The sequence below is a fragment of the Bos taurus genome, chromosome 10 (genome assembly GCF_002263795.3).
Source record: "Bos taurus isolate L1 Dominette 01449 registration number 42190680 breed Hereford chromosome 10, ARS-UCD2.0, whole genome shotgun sequence".
Lineage (NCBI taxonomy): Eukaryota > Metazoa > Chordata > Mammalia > Artiodactyla > Bovidae > Bos > Bos taurus.
The window spans coordinates 62184784-62199910 of NC_037337.1; the positions used below are offsets into that span (position 1 = coordinate 62184784).

The 15127-nt window shown below is 35.5% G+C and overlaps 1 protein-coding gene across 1 annotated transcript; it reads right to left on the bottom strand.

The window, feature by feature from the left end:
- Window positions 1-2047: 2047 nt before the first annotated feature.
- CTXN2 (cortexin 2) lies at window positions 2048-8141 on the bottom strand. Its single transcript, NM_001244564.1, has 2 exons — window positions 7962-8141; window positions 2048-2544 (listed from the first exon to the last, which is right to left on the bottom strand). The coding sequence occupies exon 2, from the start codon at window positions 2485-2487 to the stop codon at window positions 2242-2244; it is 246 nt and encodes an 81-aa protein (NP_001231493.1). The 5' UTR covers window positions 2488-2544; window positions 7962-8141; the 3' UTR covers window positions 2048-2241.
- Between the last annotated feature and the right edge of the window lie 6986 nt (window positions 8142-15127).

Consider the following 15127-nt stretch of genomic DNA (forward strand, 5'->3'; position numbering starts at 1 on the left):
TGGGTATTGAATATTCAGAAACAATGCTCATACTTTACAAAGTTTTTTATCTTTGGTTTTTGGAGTCTTTTTCCTTGTTGAAATAAAGATCTGTCCTTGTTAACATAACAAATCTAGTCACCAAAATGAAAGGTCTTGTTGGGTGTCTTCCTTGGGAGACAAATGGAGTATCTGATACTTGGGGACATATCTTAGTGAGTACTTCAAAAGTCTGGGTCACTAAGGAGATGACTAGGATCATGGACATTTATAGATTTCAGTGTGTCCAGCGGACTTGGCTCAGTGACCTGTTCTGGACCAAATTACTAACTGGATACAAAGTATCCTAGGTTGACACTCCAGTACATACTGGGATTCAAAGACTCTCCTTAAGGTGTGAGTTTGGTTCAGAAAATCTATAGCCAGCACAGATGTGTTCTAAATCTACTAGGAGATGAAAAGTGTCAGGGATTCTCACTGAAAAAGCTGATTTTGGAGTGCCATAGACCTGGGCAATAATCATATTATGAAATAGGCAAGAAGAAGTGTTGAGGACAGTGAATGTACAGCATGATATCTATAAACAATGACTATGATTTCGAGGATAGTTTAATTTCTAATACAATCATTCCATTGCTTGGTGACCTTTGAAAGTTACTTAATCTCTCTGAGCTTCAGTTCCTCATCTGTAAAATTGAAATAATAAAATAGAAATAGTAGTACCAAACTCAAAGGACTGATCAGAGTATCAAGTTGCATAATAAATGGAAAGAACTTAATTTAGTCCTTACTTTCAGTACGTATTCATCCTTTTTTTTTTTTGGTGTGTATGGCAGGTCTGTATTCTCAAGTGACACAAATATTTTTGCATTATTTATCTCCTGGTGCATTCCTCCATTCATTTACAATAGATAGAATTTTGTAGTTGGAAATAATTTAGAATTATGTAATTTTATTTTTAATTTATCAAATGAAGAGAATGAATACCGGGGAGGTTGAATAACTTAACATCTAACCATTGCTTCTTAAGGTTTGATAATCTCTTTAACAATTACCAATAAGGATAATAAATAATGATGGCAAGGTATATTTAAACAGTGTTTTCTGGTTTTCAAATTACTTTCCCACTCATTATAAGTCATTTGGTCCTCCCAGAATTCCTGCAAAACATGTAAAATAGTTTTCTTTATCCTTGTTTTACAGCTGTGGGACTTAAGTTCCCATTGAATAACTTTTTAGGTCATAATGCTTGTTCTTGGCTAGACAAATATTAGAATTAAAATCTCAGAGTTTGGGCTCCTAAACTGAAGAACTTTTCATGACATCTTAAATCTTTATTCATCTCAGTTCCCTGAGTTTCCAGGTATATTTGTAGAGTTCACAAGGCACTAGAATTAAAAAGGTTGTTAAAAAGTCTCTGGATAACCTCCTCGCTGAACTTAACAGAGATGAGATGACTTGGCCAAGGTTGACAGCTATAATGGTGGCAGAATGGAGCCTGGACTTCTTATTTCCACTAGGTCACAATGAAAACTCCTTTTGTAATTTTATTTATAAAAGGGGAGGGGAAGGGAGTATCACTATGATCCCAAGCTAGGGAATTTTATTGCAAGAGATTCTAGAAAAAGAAGAAATAAAAGGGTCAAATCGTGGTATTTTGGAATCTTTATGGCCTGCGGTTACTTGTAAGGTTTGTGTGAACATTGTTGACCTATGGCTATTTTTAGGAAATATATATTCTGTTTATTCTTTGGAGTGAAGGACCCTTATCTTTGACACCTAATTCTCTAAAGCAAGGGAGCCAGAGTGAGTATAGAGAGGGTGTCTGGGTGTTGCATAGGAGCAGATGCAGGGCTTCCCTGGTGGCTCAGACAGTAAAGCATCTGCCTGCAATGTGGGAGACCAGGGTTTGATCCCTGAGTTGAGAAGATCCCCTGGAGAAGGAAATGGCAACCCACTTCAGTAATCTTGCCTGGAAAATTCCATGGATGGAGGAGCCTGGTAGGTGACAGTCCATGGGATCACAAAGAGTCGGAGATGACTGAGCAACTTCACTTACTTACTTACTTACTTACTTATTCATTAGAAAACTCAGTGTGAGGACAGAGGAAAGTGAAAAATCCCAACAGTGGTTTATTAACCACACACATTTATTGAATTTAGTGAGTGAAATTAGCTTCTTCCAGCACACTGAAGGAAATTACAGTTGTGTCCATCATGTGTTCCAGCAGTATAACCCTAAAAACTGTAAAGCTGGAACATTCAGGCAAGTGCATATTCAAATGTCCCTTTATCAAACTCTTCTACTTCATCTTCCCATGTAGAGGAAGGCATGCTACTATATGGGTCTAACAGGATTTTGAAGCATCTGATAATAAGAAGTCCCAAGAAGATACACAAAATCCCAACAAAAGCGAAGCCAGTTTTCTGCTCCAGAGTCAATGAGAAAGCTGACACTTCGTTGACACTCATCTTAGCTGAAGTGTTGCCACAGTAGGTACTACTCATAATTCACTGTCACATCATTTTGGGTCTTCAGAATTCCTGCTGAAGTCACCTCTTGGCCTAGATACAAAATTGGACTCACTTTAGTTTTATCCATATAAAGCATTAGACAGGTAATTTTTAAAATAAAATATGATATTTTTCAAACTCTCTTGACTTAACTCACAAAAGATATTTGAAAATATCATCAGATATGGATCAGGATCAAATTAGCATTGGAGATGCTACTTTTACTGTAGTAATTACAGAATTGTCTTCATGGACACATAAAACTATACCTGTATACACTAAATATAAAATCAAGTATAAAGGGGAATAGTCAAATTATTAACCCTGAAAGCTTTTGATTCATTGCGAGATGGTTGTCATTACTTCTTTGACCCAAGTTGTCATCTAATTTTCATTTCATTTTTGCGTGTATCAATAAAGTCATAATAAATTATAGGTATAAGCTGATCAAGCTCTCTAAAGTCCATGCTTTAAGGTCTATCTCCAATGCCATTTTTTCTGATAGATTATGATCCTTTTAAGTAGGTGTAATATCTTCATTCCTTTTTACCCCCTTAGCTTTTAGACTTATATTCTTATAGTTTCTTTTCCACTACCGCTTTATACACTAAATGCTAATTTTTTAAAGAGAGAAATTGTGTTTTTAAAATTACATTAAAAAGAGCAATACCTAACATAGCGGCTTGCAAGTTACAACGCCGAAGTAGCCACGGATGATTAATCATCTCCCCAACTCCTCCATTATCTCTCACACCCTAATTAGACATAAAATCCAGGTTAAACAGCATGCTTTCTATGAAATTCAGCTGCAAGTCTAGCTCCCCAGACTCCTTGCCGACCAGATTTCCATTCTCTCTAAGCTCCTACTATATTGAGATTCTAAAACTACAGCAAAAGTGTTCAGAATTTGTGTGTTGAATTGAAGCAAAATAGACCTTTCCATTTGATGTCTTAAAGTTAATTAAATTAATCAATTAAAATTAAGATTAGTTAATTAAATCAAATGGTTACTAACCCATAGCTGCCCTTCTTGAGAATTGTAACCAAAAGCTTGTCATCCAATAACTGAAAATGATAGACTGCTAGTGTTTTTGTCTTTTTTGTTGCTTCTTTTGATAATTTTAAAGATTGTATTTATTAAAATGACTGACCCTTCAGGGTTTTTTGGATTGAATTTTCAGAAAACAACTGAGGCAGAACAAGAAATTGGAGCTAAGGAGTGGAAAAAATGAGTAATTATTAAGAACAAGACTTACAGCTTTCAAACTTGTTCACCCACTTATGCAATAATTAATATCAAACAGTATTTATTTTATAATGGTTTGCATTACAAAATAGCTCTGTCTTCAAATCCTAAGTGTCAGAAATAATCAATAGGTTCTGTGACATGCTGGTTATTAGACTTTTCTGTTCAACAGAAGGAAAAATATGTTTCAACCATATTTATGTAATTTCTTTCTACCATTTTTCTGCATTAATAATTAAGTATACTGAATATATTTTAAGAAGATTTCAGATCACTTAAGTGGTCTTTTCTGAAGATTGAACTCTTTTTATACTATTTATCCTATAGAAGGTAGGGGAGACTGAACTGAATATCTATGACCTAGGTATTAACTGGAACTTTTTTTCTGACCAAAATTTTAATTTTATTGCTTTGTCAATTAAAAGTCATTTGCTTAGATTCATAATCATTTGCTTAGATTCATACATCCTCTGGTTCATTTATTTAATGGGTGGACAAACTGAAAAGGAGTCTGCTTCTACATGGAGATGCTGGATCAATCATTTGGCTGATTCAATCAAGTAACTAATTCAATTATTTCTTCACTGGAGTCCTGACCTTGCTAGGGTATACCATTTGACTGTCTCCTGGGACACTGGGTAAGAAGAGGCAATAAACGTGGTTTGCTGAAGGGCTTAGTAAACGGACTTCCTTCAACGAAGGGCTTGTTGCCCAGCACCTGGGAGTGCTACCAGCAGATAATCCTCAGCTGGTAGTTCCTCTCCTTGATAGCAGAGAGCTGCCTCACCCAAGGTCACTTCGCTTCCAACAGCAGACAACTAATAATAATTGATTAATGTGAGAATATAAGGGCCTGGCCGTCTTGGCTTAAAGGGTCACGATTCTGAAGAACCATTCTAGCTTTATATTTCATTAAGGAATAAGCTGAGGCTGTTGTTGTTTAATTACAGCTCAGATCCTGCCCACTCCTGCTTAACTCCCCACTTTTCCACAGGTATTGAGCCCAAGGGCAATACTTAGTAAGCATTTTGCACATTAATCTCTGTCTCAGAGTCTGGTTTCTGAGGAACCTAGCCTGAAACACTTGGTCTCACAAAAGTTAAAACATCTGAGCCGTTTTAATGATCTGTACATTTTTCAGCTAGGTCATCTCACCACCATGCAGAAACAGCCTAAACTGAGTATAGTTATGATATTAGCTAAATTTATTTATGTGTTTTTAAAAATCATTAAGAGGCCAAACTGACTTCCTTATTTGAAAGTTTATTTAAAATTTGGATTATTAGGGAAATAGAATCGACATGATTTAGTTGATACAAATATCATGGCAATAGAGTTAGTAGTCTCCCGTGATATTTTTTTGGGGGAAGCTGGTGAGATATGCCTGGATAATATTATTTTTATGTAGATTTATAGTTCACTGAAGTATCCTAATAAAAATTGTGTTCTGTAATCACAGAGACCGCTCTCTAACATAGTATCACAAAGGTCTAACTCTACATCCTCTTCAGTGTTTTTTGAACAGTAGCTTGAAGATATTAAAGTGATGATTATTAAATTTGACACAAAGCTGGGCCAAAAACTATAAGTTAACTTATAGACTCAAGATTCAAGGCAATTCTGATGACTGGAATTCTGGATGGAAACTTGAACATAAAATTTAATAGAAAAAAATTTAATAAAAACCCTTCTAAAGTCCCATATTTAAGTGAGAGGGAGAGAGATACATGAAACTTAGATTGGGGACACTTGACTGGGAAGTTCATGTGAACAGATGTTTTATTAATATCTGAAAAGGAAGAACTTGGACCTTTATATTCATCTTAAAATTCTACCTTACACCAAAGATAAAAACAAAATACAAGCTAAGGAGAACACCTCAAAGGGCAGTATTCAAATACTGAAAAAAAAAAGTCTGACCATTGCTGCAGGCAATGTGTTCACACAAACAAATAAGTTAAAAGTTAAGCAATTACCTAACAGAATGTTCAGAAAATAGATTCTCTTGGGAATTTAAGCCATATATATATACATATATATATATATATATATACACACACATACATACATACATACATATATATATATAGTAGCTAAAATATCAGTATTTTCTGGCCTAAATTTTTCAAGTATTTGCCTAACTTGTCTTATTTCAACACCAAATCTAATGTTTTTGAGAATATACTACTAAGCATGCTGAGCTTTGTACCTTTCAGTCAATTATAGAGTATAATATGATATAAAAGTAATCAAATATTATTAAAAATCAATAGAAGTGTTCAGATACAGCACTGATTTGTTTGTAATTAATAAGGTATCCAAAATCACTCAATTGTGGATAAAAAATACATTTCTTTCACTTTCTCTAATCCCTGGAACTGAAGTAAAAAAAAAAAAAAAAATTAGCAGCCTCTGTAAAACAGACATGTTAATGCCTACCTCAAAGGGAAACATCATCTTAATATCCTGTTTATAGGGAAATAGAAAATGAAAGAAATATGGGAGAAGTTTAGATCATGAAGCTACAAAGCTGTAAATAACAAAGCTTCATGAGAAAAAAAATTTGAGAATAAAGAAATGAATTTTTAGAAAAAAAGCAGAATGTAAAGTTATGTGGTAAAACTTATTTTAGATATGCTCTGCCACAAAAAAATGGGTAATATTATCAACATTGTACAGTTTAAATATCAGAGTCTATGTGTGTTATGATTAACATATTTCAGTATATTTCTACAATACTTCTGCAAATGATAAAATATTGCCTCAAGCCATATTGACTAGAATAAATGTTGAGGTATTTTAGAAATGAGAAAATTAGTTGAAAGCATATCATTCCTTTCATGGCAATTGCCAGAAACTGGGATTTCTAAGTTCTGATGAGTCATGGGATTGGGCCAAGGGTATACCTGTAGTTATCAGTAGGCCCAAATCTCACTGAATTGTTTTGTTGCTGGTAACCAATAAGCAAGCTAACATGTCTTTCTATGACTAGCCATGCAAATACTACTATTGTGAGTAGTCAAGGAAAGATAATAGTATTTTTACACTTGATTCATGAATGTTATGTGTGATGTTTTTTCTTCTGTGAAATAAGTTTACTGACTGGAGATATACAAATTCACTTTTAATTCAGTTTTATAGTAATTTAATCACCCAACAATGTGCAACTGCAGAAACCAAAATTGAAAAGCATGTGCCCATTAATAAAAGAATCTCCTATATCTTATTTCAATCAACAGGTTTTTCCCCCTCCGGTTTACTCATCTATTAATGATATTCCAAACAATAAATCTAAAATAACAACTATTATAGTGGAATATAGTGTTCTAGGTAAAAAGTATTTTGATCACTAGATATAATCATCTCTAATGCTAATGATATGAACATTCATAATTTAATGAAATGAGACATACAGGAAAACCCATGCTTAAAAATAATGAATTCTCCCATATACACATATATATACACTCCTTCAAATATCAAAATTATTAACCCCATTAAAAGATGGAAAAGAAGCCTTACTGAGGCCACATCTGCAAAGAACTGGTTGATAATTTGGAACAGAATATGTTGGAGTCAAAGAAAACCTTAAATTACAAACCCAGATGTCTTCATGATGAAGTGCATACATTCCAGGCCTTCCCAGGGATCCAAAACCTTGAGATATGCTAGAATCAACCTCCCCCCAACCTTTCAGATTTCAACCTTAAGAGAATTTCCCTTTTAAGAGAATCTTTGAATGGCTCCTCAAGGACTCTGACATTCCTTTTTTTTTTCTCCCCAAAGCACTGGAAACCTGGTCCAAAAATTCTCAAAATTCTCTTACTAGAGAAACCTAGTCTGTCAATACCATTCTGTCTCCAGTTCTCTTTGGACATATTAAATTGAAGAAACATAGAAACCACCTATAAAGCATTATGGAAGAATCATCAGCAAGCTGACTCGACACATACAACACATCTGCTTTTTTTTTTTTTTTTCCATTTCTTTTTGTCAGCTGCAGCAGCAGAAACATTAGGGCTCTTTCTCCTTTAGAATTTGAACTCGGCAGACCTGCAGACTCCTTCCTCCCTCCCCTCTCCCCATCTCTTCTCCTGCTCTCTAGCTTCAGAAATACAAGAAAAGCAGACATGCTACTTCTCGTCTGGAGCTGCATTGGAATCCTGTCAGTTAATGCGGAGGGTAGGGGGAGAAAGTTACTTCGCAGGCAGAGATGTCTCACCTTCCATGCTTGTTGCCATGGAGATGAAATCCAGCGAGTAGATTTAAGGGTTGGCACGTTTGTCTGTGTTCGCTGATCGGTTCAATAACAATGTAAAAGGCGTGTCCTGGGGACCTCCGTGGAGTCACAGTACCGCGGTTAGCGCTTTCCTGGCCTACGTGTGTAAATAGATCTGTCTGTGATGGACAGAAGACGTGGGCGCCCGCGAAGTGCGTGTGCGCGCGCGAGTGTATTAGCAGGAAAATGTGCACGGATTTCTTCGATGTGGCAGTGTGTAAATATTTGCGCGCGCGTATGCGCGTTTGTGAGGGCGTCTGACCATTTGTGTACGTGAGAGAGAAGAGGTGGGAAGTGAGGGGGTGGGGGAAGGAAATCGGCTACTGCAGCAACAGGCTCTGTCTAGTCCTCAGCTCTTAAAAAAGCGGCTCATTCTCACTCGTATCACACTTTGCAGGTTAGCAATCCTTCATCACCAATAAGGCTTTCTAAGGCAATGGGGATTTTCCTTAATTTATTATTAAAAATCCTTGTTTTCCTCTCCTCTCTGCATTAGTAGCTGTGCCGCGGGCATTTTGCTCTGCTCGGTGACCTCAGCCTCAGTCGAGGAGTAGGCACTAAATTCTTACGTCTTCTCATCATATAAAGGAAAGACGTGAGTGAAGGGTGTATGGGTTTAACTGGGGACTGCATATGTCATCTGGAGTTATTTTCCCCTATCCTTCGCTTTTCCTAAGCAAACCCAACAGAATCCTCTTCTCTTAGGAGTAGGTGCCTAGGCGCTGTCCATAGTGCTGAAACACTGCGTTGCTGCTAAGTCACTTCAGTCGTGTCCGACTCTGAGCGACCCCATAGACGGCAGCCCACAAGGCTCCTCCTTCCCCAGGATTCTCCAGGCAAGAACACTGCGTAGTACAAGCTATTAATAGAAGACATTAAGAGAAGAATCCTTAGATAAAGCCCACACAGGGAGAGGGAGAGGGTGGGATGATTTGGGAGAATGGCATTGAAACATATATAGTATCATATATGAAACGAGTTACCAGTCCAGGTTCGATGCACGATACTGGATGCTTGGGGCTGGTGCACTGGGACGACCCAGAGGGATGGTATGGGGAGGGAGGAGGGAGGAGGGTTCAGGATGGGGAACACATGTGTACCTGTGGCTGATTCATTTTGGTATATGGCAAAACCAATACAATATTGTAAAGTTAAAAAATTAAATTAAATTAAAAAAAAAAAGATAAAGCCCACATAAAGCAGAGAGGCTCATTTTGCAAACAGCATTGAATGTATATAAATCAAACTCAAACAACATTGAAAGCAAAACAAACAAGGCAACAAACAAAACCCCCTCTCCCTTCATCCTTATTTAGGGCTCTTCGCATTCTCCAGGCTCAGTTATAAAGCCCCAATTCTATTTATCTTTGGATAAATATTCAGGGGCTTCCCTGATGGCTGAGCTGGGAATATCCCCTGGATAAGGGTATGACAACCCACTCCAGTATTCTTGCCTGGAGAATTTCATGGAGAGAGGAGCCTGGTGGGCTATAGTCCATGGGACACAAAGAGTTGGACGTGACTAACACAGTTAGTTGGAGCGACTAACACAACAACACAGTATATTCAGAACCTACAAGTTGCAAACTTTTGTAGATTCCTTAAAAACTAAATTATTAACCTATTCAGTGACTGGGGAAAGTGTGGTGCAGAATTGGGTCATTGTTCATGTAAAAAAAAAGCTGAAAACAAGTGTGTTCTAATTGAAAATGAAATGAAGACAAATTTCATGTTCATTTATACTATTTACTAAACTATAAAATTCCATGGTCTTAACAAAAAGTCTAATGTATAACTGTGAGTTCATACAAAACTATACTAAAAAGAAGTTAAGTCTTTTTCATTTGAAACTATTAAATGCCCTATAATACAGGCCCACCAAGGAGGAGAGTGGAAGAAGTATCTACTTCCAGGAACATGTTCATTGCCATGGTTTTACTGACTCTTTTTTTAAAGCTTGCTAAAGGCCACATCATTTTTTGGTATTATATGGTATAGCAGTGCTCTTGAAATTTAATGTGCATATGAATCTCCCAGGGATCTTATTAAAATGAAGATTCTCATTCAGTAAGTGTGAGATTGGGTCTCAGATTCTGAATTTCTAACAACATCTCAGGTGATTCCATAGGTTGCTAGTCTCAGGACTACACTTCTAGTAACAAGGTTCTAGAGATAGTATATTCTGGCCATGCAGTCACTCATAGAGTATGGAAAAGGAGGTCATTTTCTTTCCACAATTTTTCTATGTATGTTTCTAGATTATTGCAATAATATTCTATTCAAAGAAGTTCAGAGATTAACTATTTTGTTTGCACAATATTAACAAATTTTATGAATTTATCATTTGATTGATTTTGGCATGGTCCATCTAGTCAAGGCTATGGTTTTTCCAGTGGTCATGTATGGATGTGAAAGTTGGACTGTGAAGAAAGCTGAGCACCGAAGAATTGATGCTTTTGAACTGTGGTGTTGGAGAAGACTCTTGAGAGTCCCTTGGACTGCAAAGAGATCCACCCAGTCCATTCTAAAGGAGATCAGTCCTGGGTGTCCTTTGGAAGGAATGATGCTAAAGCTGAAACTCCAGTACTTTGGCCACCTCATGCGAAGAGTTGACTCATTGGAAAAGACTCTGATGCTGGGAGGGATTGGGGGCAGGAGAAAAAGGGGACAACAGAGGATGAGATGGCTGGATGGCATCACTGACTCGATGGACGTGAGTCTGTGCGACCTCCGGGAGTTGGTGATGGACAGGGAGGCCTGGCATGCTGCGATTCATGGGGTCGCAGAGAGTCGGACACGACTGAGCGACTGAACTGAACTGAACTGAGACACATGCTACAGTTTACTCAATTCTCTATTTCCATACTATGATCTACAATCACCCATTCTCTTTGCAAGTCAAGCTTAAGAAAATAGAAGCAAATTATATGACTCTACTACTGATGTTTGGGCCTCACTGCAAGAATTTGTTACCATGATTGGAGACTTCAACTTTTCATTTTATGACTTTAAATCTGGTTCCATAGTGAACGCTCATGATACTGATTTGCAAAATCTGTTCATTACAGATCTAATTTTCACTCATTTTAGAAAGTAAAAGAGGACCATTGTTTCATAGACCATTTGAGTGAAATCTGATCTGTCATATCATTGACATAATATACTTATGCTTGGATTTTGAAGGTTCCTCTGAATGATTTTTTTTTTTTTTAATCCATACCTACATCAGTTGTGCAGTGCTTTCAGTTAATGCTTTTGAACTGATGCCAAAGGAAAGTTTTGACTATAAATCAGGTTCCTTGGTATTAATTGGTACATGACCTTGACCTTTAACAAGCTGTATGAACAGTGGTGATGTTTTGAAAAGTCTGCAAAATGGCTCATTCTGGAAAGCATAAAAGGATTAAATATCAATTAGGTTCCACATCCTTTGCCAAGTGCTGGGATACAAATGAGATCTTTTGCAAAACAACATAGCAGGTTATGTGAAGTTCCATGAAGTACAGAAATTAATAATTTATGTTTTATTCTCCATTACCAAGGAAGTGATGAAAAATAGCGAAATATAAAATCCAGAATAGCTGTATTTCAGGTCCTTGCCAATGTTTGTTGCCCAATTTTTATTTCAAAATTGTTTAAAGATAGGAAATGAATGCTTTTCTAAAACACACATGGTTTCTGGATTGTCTCTGATTTATTTTCAGAGCAATCCAAATTATTAGAAAGGTAAATATGTGGATGAAATCATTTAGATTTCCTTCCAAAAGAATTACCTTTACTATGCTTTGACTTTACACTTTCAGTTTATATACAAGTACTCCACATAAAGCAATCTTCAGCTTATACAATCCACTCTGTGCTTGCTATGAGGTTGTTGCTAAAGATTTGCCTAACACATTCTGTACTATTTCTTATATGACATACCTCTGAAAGCATTTCTTTCAAGACCAATTTCATGAATTGAACTCTCATACCCCTCCTCTTAAATCATCTCAAGGTAAGTGATGTGACCTCTTCTTATATACAATGTATATCATGTAGCTGATCACATGTGCCTTTTCCTTTAGTTACCAAGGATGTCAGGGTCAAATTAACAGCTAAAAATGAGTAACTGTATAAGACCTTAAGGCTTTTATATTTATGTTCTTTCTTTATTGACTACTGCACTTTTCTTTGCTCAGATGCTGATGTATTATTTTCTTTCAATTATCTGTTTTAATGTGTGTCTACATCTGAATGTTCTTATGGAATCAGAAATGGAGTAAATAAACTAAAAAATAAGTAAATAAGTAAATTTATTTCTCTACTTTTTGGCAAAAATGTTGAGTATTAGGTGAATATATATGGTTGTCAACATAAACTTGTTTTTAACAAGATACTAAAATATAATAAATGATTATCTAGTTAGCTATGCAGATGAAGATCTAATTTATTATGCTTGTTAAGCTAGTAGAAGAAAATTTCTCTTTAACTATAGATCAGCTTTATTTCGAAACATATTGTTTCCCCATTTCTTCTTCTATTCTTCTAAATAGTGTCCTTTGTATGACTTTTTCTTTGTATGACTTTGTAGGACTTTTTCTTATGTCAGAGAGCAGGTTTATTAATTATCTATCTTGTCAGAAGATGTGGTAACTATAGAAATGTAAAGAATATGACATCCCCGCTCTAATGAATATATTTGAGAATGAAGGTGTCACTAAGGAACTGAAAGCAAAAATTTTCTCTAACAAGCCAGCTCAGGATTCTTTTCAGAGGAAAATTTTGTTGCTATGAATGCTTGTCACCCTGGTTCCAGCTGACTTCTTGCTCTCAAGTTTTCTATAATGGTATCCTCTCTTGACCTTATTAGGTCAACATGTTACCTTCAGCTTTTCATGGAAATCTATATCTTGTCTGGCTTAAGTTTGTTTATTCTTCTGAGTTAAAATGTTTGAAAGTAGCTCTGCTTTTTCTTTTAAAAAAAAAGTTGCCATTTATTCAAATATTGGATACTACAACTTTCAAATGCAAAACTTTAAAAAATGTATTGAGGACAAATGTAAATTATCTTTTTGTTATAAATGTTAAACATCAATTCAATGCTTACTTAGCTTTAGATGGTATTAGATAATTAATTATGTCCAAAAGTCACCTGTTTGTTTTTTAAAAGTATTCTTTTTGGATTGTCATTTTTAGGTACCTATGGCTTATTTTCTACATAAAGAGTTTCAATCTTTTTGGAGGGTTAAGAATGCTTTTGAAATTTCAGTAGGAAATCTATGCCCTCATACACTTGCAGATAATTTTGCTCACAATTCGCAGCATTCATGGACTCTTGGAAGTCCATTTTTATAAATCCCAAAGTAATACAAGGAGTGATTTTTAAATTTCTGCTATAAATAAATGGTCTGTAGTCTCATTCTCAGTTTTGCGACTAAGTACTGATTGTCTTAAAGTCCTGTATTTTTTAAACTGCCCTATTAATTTTCAATTTTCCTTCCTTGGAATTCTTCCTCCAGGTCATCTTACCATCTGATCTCTACAGAGTAGCTAATGCTGAATATGCTGAAATAGGATTAGAGAGTATTGTAATAGGATGATTAAATTTGATTAGAAAACGACTGTGGGATTTTTGTCAACAGTGAAGAAATTATCTAAGTAAGTGGAATCATAAGTGAATTGAGCATGATGATACTTCTGTGTAGATAATGATCTAATGCTGGTCTATTTAATGAGTCCCATTGAAAATGAGATGGTATGTTTTGCTGGTAAACTGTTAAAATACATTAAATGTGTCAGTTCAGAGTGAACTTTTTAAGTGAAGTTTCATTTAACTGGTTTCAATTTTAAGGCCCATAAGCCTTAAATCATTTCATTTAAACTGCACTTCAAGTCTTTTCTATATTTACTGTTGAATCTTAACGAATATGATAAGGTACCTTGGGCACAATCCCCATGAATGTGTGATCCATAACCACAGTATAATGTTTAATTGGCTCAAGTTATCTTGCTGGGTTAAAGAAACAGAGAAATAGAATCAGTTTATTCTGCTACAGTGTATGTTTCTGTAATATGCATCAATTAATTGACAAATAGGGATGCCAAAAGAATGTGAAAATCAATTGGTTTATACAAGATTTTCCCTAAAACATTAGTGTTTTGACTACTTGGTAAAGGAATTTGATGCTAAATCTATTAACACAGCTAATGCAATAAGCTTGAAGGAAAGCAATCCTATACACACTACCCATTCACTCCTCCTTCTTTCTCTTTGTTCAGTTCAGCCATATGCTCTGTCTTGAACATGCAGAGTGATTTCCTGATCTTTGTGTGTTTGCCTTTGTTTTCATAATTTACCCTTTCCTTATGTTTTTTCATCATTCTCTCTTAACTAAAAAAATTTTGGTGAAGTTCTAGATACATTGTCATGTATATTTTAGCTTGTATTTTTAACTGTGCTCATATTTTCATTAGGTTTGTAAATGTTTTTGTAGTGTTTATGTGAAGCTGCATGAGTTTTACATAGATTTTTCTCCAACATGATATTTTTTTCCTAAATTTTGCCAATTATTTTTTCACTGAATAAACTTTATTTTGTAGATTAGTTTTAGGATTATATAAAATCAATCAGAAAGTACTGAAAGTTCCTCTCTCTTTTGCCCTTACTCCACAGTTTCATCTGGTATTAATATCTTGCATTAGTGTGGTACATTTATTACAGTTGATGAACCAATACTGACACGTTATTACTAAGGTCCATAGTTTACATTAGAGTTAACTCTTTGTGTTGTACATTTCTACATGTTTCACCAAATGCATGTCATGTATCCAGCATTATAGCATCTTAAAAAAAGTTTCATTTCTCTAAATACTCCTTGAGCTCCTTTTACTCATTCTCCTCCTTTCCCTAACCCACCAGGTTAACCCCTGGAAACCATTGTCTCTATTGCTTTGTCTGCAGAATGTGTGTATGGAGTCATACGCACTCTGTTACCTTTTTCAGACTGGCTTTTTTGATTTAACAATAAGCATTTAACTTTCTTTCATGATGTTTTACGGCTTGGTAGCTCATTTCTTTTTATCACTTAATAACATTCCATTGGATGGATATACCATAGTTTGTTTAG